Consider the following 3,795-nt stretch of genomic DNA (forward strand, 5'->3'; position numbering starts at 1 on the left):
CCCAATACCAGAACATCTACACAGAGATCCATGTAGAATAACCCAATACCAGAACATCAACACAGAGATCCATGTAGAATAACCCAATACCAGAACATCTACACAGAGATCCATGTAGAATAACCCAACACCAGAACATCAACACGGAGATCCAGTAGAATAACCCAACACCAGAACATCAACACAGAGATCCAGGTAGAATAACCCAACACCAGAACATCATCACAGAGATCCAGGTAGAATAACCCAACACCAGAACATCAACACAGAGATCCAGGTAGAATAACCCATTTAGGCCTACAATGATTGCGACCATCAGGTGAAAATGTCACTTGGTTTGGACAATGAAAAAGAAAAATTTGTGTTCAACACCAAATCCTCCTATCTACTATTTCTAGGTAAAAACCTCCTATCTGCAGTCGACAACATGCAGATACGAGGTTTTTACTTTATTTTTGTTAAATAATGCAGCACTTGTACGCTCATTTTGAGATCAATACATTCTACAGGTGTGCTACAAGTTTTACCATCAACATTGTTTATCAACTCACCCTCTTGGTGTGGTAAAAGTGTCACCACCTGACACCAATCACTAGCAATCAGCAGATTTTGCCACTTTTCCAAACCTGACAAATGTCATGTTCTAGTCACATGACATTTTTTTTTCTTTTTTTACAAAATGAGGGGCAGAACGATCTTGCAGACATACTGACCATGTGCAGCATAGCCTGTTGTCCTCATTTCAAGTGAAATACAGAAATGAAATGCTCCTGGAAGGAGCTAAGCTCCAAACATCTGGCTTTGTCCGTATGGACGCTAGGGTTGCAACGGTACTCGGTGTTGTGCTCGCTCACCGGTAACACCGAGTTACTTTACTTGCACACCGATAACACCGTTAAATAAAAATAAAACGCAGCCGCTGCTCTGCCCCGAGGAGCGCAGAAGAGATGTGACGTTCGCCAACGATTCCGCTCTTTTAAATGAACGATGGGATTCGGTTCTCAATCGCGGGAGCTGTTCCTTGTGTGGGAGTGTCGAGAACAGATCCAGAATCAACGGATCATCCACAGGGCGAGGCACAAAGATGGGAGTCCTCATGGAAAAGAGGCATTACATTTTGTATAACACAGATCTATTGTGAAAATAGCAGATCTACATGCTCACAACACCTCGCGCTGCGAGGCGTTGTGGGCATGTAGATCGGCTATTTTCACAATGTCTAAAAAAAAACGAGTTTTGTCGTTTTTTTACACAGGTTTCTACATTTTCTTGGGCTGGATATGGCAGCCTGGAACGGTTGTTCAAGTGCAGATAAACTTGGCTTGTTAGTAAACGTGCCACAATTAACAATAATAATGCATTGCTCCTGTGCAGCTGACCTGCTGAACCTGGGAATATACCATTTTGTCAAGATGGGTAGAATACAAGTGTGGAGAATATAATTATAATACAGTGTGACAATTTTGTAAAATTTTGCATTTGTAGTTATTTTACTGTAATTTAACAACATAATAACCAGCACAGATAGACAAGAGACATTCATGGATTTATATTTAAAAGTAACATTTATTTTCCCCCCAGGACTCAGGGTATGGCAGCTGCATACCCCTGCCATACCCAATTGACGCTCCTGCGTTGTGAGCATGTAGATCTGCCATTTTCACAATAGAAATTATTTTCGACTTTCGACTTTCTCTGGTGGGAGTCGGCTTGTGTAATGAAGTCGACGGAGTCGACTTGTCGACTTTTTCGTTAATGCCCTACGTCATGTCTTTCATCTTTTTGAAGATGCAGGGAACATGTTCCCACCGTCCTCCCCAAGCTCCATGTTGACAGGAGAGATGATCAGAGGAGCAGAGTTTCTGCCACTAGCATTAAGACATGGACTGAAGTATGGGTAGAGTTTCTCAGTGAAGGAGCAGCCAGTGAAAGAGTAGAGATGAACTCTGGCCTCCACGTCATAAAAGGAGACCAGACCCTCCTCATAATCCACAAACACTCCCACTTTCTGGAGCTCCTCTCTCCTCACAGGGAGGAGGACAGCAGGGTGATCATAAGCACAGTACTTATTTTCATTCAACCCTATAGTCCAGAAACCATCTTTGGGACTCAGTTCGTATTCACCTTTCCTGTCGATGGACTCTCTGGCCACTCCTAGATCCCAGCCAGTCTTCCCTCTAACCTGAACCTCATAGTAAAACCTTCCTGAGGAGAAGCTCTGTTTTCCTAAGACACAGTTATATAGAGAGAATCTCTCTCTGTTGTCTGGGAGATTCCTTCTTATGCCTCCTTGACTCACTTGTCTCCCATCCTCAGACAGGATGAGGTGGGGATGTGCTGTATCAGGATCCAGAGTCACATCAATCTCATATTTCTGGAACCTCCTCAGCTCAACATCAAACAGCTTCTTCTCCATCTCTTGACTGAGTGTCTTCTCCAGCTGACCTACAGCTGTCCTCACTGTCCACACGTGTAAAGAGTGATGGACACTGACCTTTGTCCAGTCCTTGGTGGGTCTCCACCCAGTGTTGATGGATGGGAAGTTCTGGAGGAGGTGGAGGTGGTCTTCAGTGTGTGAGAGCTGCTTCAGCTCAGAGCATCTCTTCTCTAACAGAGTGATTTCCTGTTGAAGCTCTTTAATGAAGCCTTCAGCCTGTTTCTCCGTTGTTTCATGCTTCTCTTCAATCACACCAATGAGCTCAGCCTGGCTCCTCTCAATGCAGCTGATCAGAGCGGTGAAGACCTGCACGCTGCCTGCTATCACTGTGTCTGCATCTTTCCTGCTGAGCTCTACTGAGTGTCTGACCTCCTGGATCTTCACTCGTCTCTCCTGGATCATCTGTTGAACCTCAGCCTCGGTCTTTGCTTCATATTCTTCTTTCATCTTGTGGATCCTGAACTGATCGGCCATCCCAGAGAGAACTTTATTAACAGAGAACTCTTGTCTCGTACTGAATGTTCTGTTACACAGTGGGCACTGACACACATCACTGCTGTCCCAGTGCTGTGTGATGCAGGCGTTGCAGAAGTTGTGTCCGCACGGAGTGGTGATTGGATCAGTGAACGCCTCCGTACAGATAGAACACAGGAAGTGATCCTCAGACAGCAGACTGAAGGCAGAGGACATTTCTACACCACTGTGATATTGCAGCTTAGCTCTGGTTACCCGGGATAGTTCAATAACAACTCAACCAGTTAATGAGATCCAGGAATGTATAAGATATCTGACTGAAGGCTTTGTCCTTGGGCTGTGGTGGATACGTATTATCTCTGGGTCTCTCTGTGGTGGATACGTATTATCTCTGGGTCTCTCTCTGTGGTGGATACGTATTATCTCTGGGTCTCTCTCTGTGGTGGATACGTATTATCTCTGGGTCTCTCTGTGGTGGATACGTATTATCTCTGGGTCTCTCTCACACATTGTGTAATCTACTTTTAAGCTGTGCTTCGTTGAAAGCGACGTCATCAAACATGACCTCAGTCCTTCCCTAATATGGACTTTTATGATGTTTTGACAGACTTCTGTGAAGATGTTTACAAAAAAATCAAACCTCGGTTCGAAGTGAAGCAGTGAACTTTTATTCTATGTGTTCTAGAGCTATGAACTCTGTGATCTGTACATTCTTCCAATTCTGAATGAATGAATGATTTTATCTGGAGGGCCGAATTGTCATGTGAAGCGTGACCAATTCTCAAAGTATGGTCTCATTGGATATTTTTAATCATCCAATCATCAGACCGGGACGGACATTACACACATATTCTGGACGTATGGGACAGATAAAACCTGTTCAT

General features: G+C 44.2%; 1 protein-coding gene across 1 annotated transcript; it reads right to left on the reverse strand.

The window, feature by feature from the left end:
- Window positions 1-1,774: 1,774 nt before the first annotated feature.
- Window positions 1,775-3,127, reverse strand: LOC308305975 (E3 ubiquitin-protein ligase TRIM39-like; the record flags this gene model as incomplete). Its single annotated transcript, XM_080750874.1, has 1 exon — window positions 1,775-3,127. One exon carries the CDS (start codon window positions 3,125-3,127, stop codon window positions 1,775-1,777), a length of 1,353 nt encoding a protein of 450 aa, XP_080607000.1.
- Between the last annotated feature and the right edge of the window lie 668 nt (window positions 3,128-3,795).

This window comes from Nannobrachium achirus, assembly GCF_963921795.1.
Source record: "Nannobrachium achirus genome assembly, chromosome: 20".
Classification (NCBI taxonomy): domain Eukaryota; kingdom Metazoa; phylum Chordata; class Actinopteri; order Myctophiformes; family Myctophidae; genus Nannobrachium; species Nannobrachium achirus.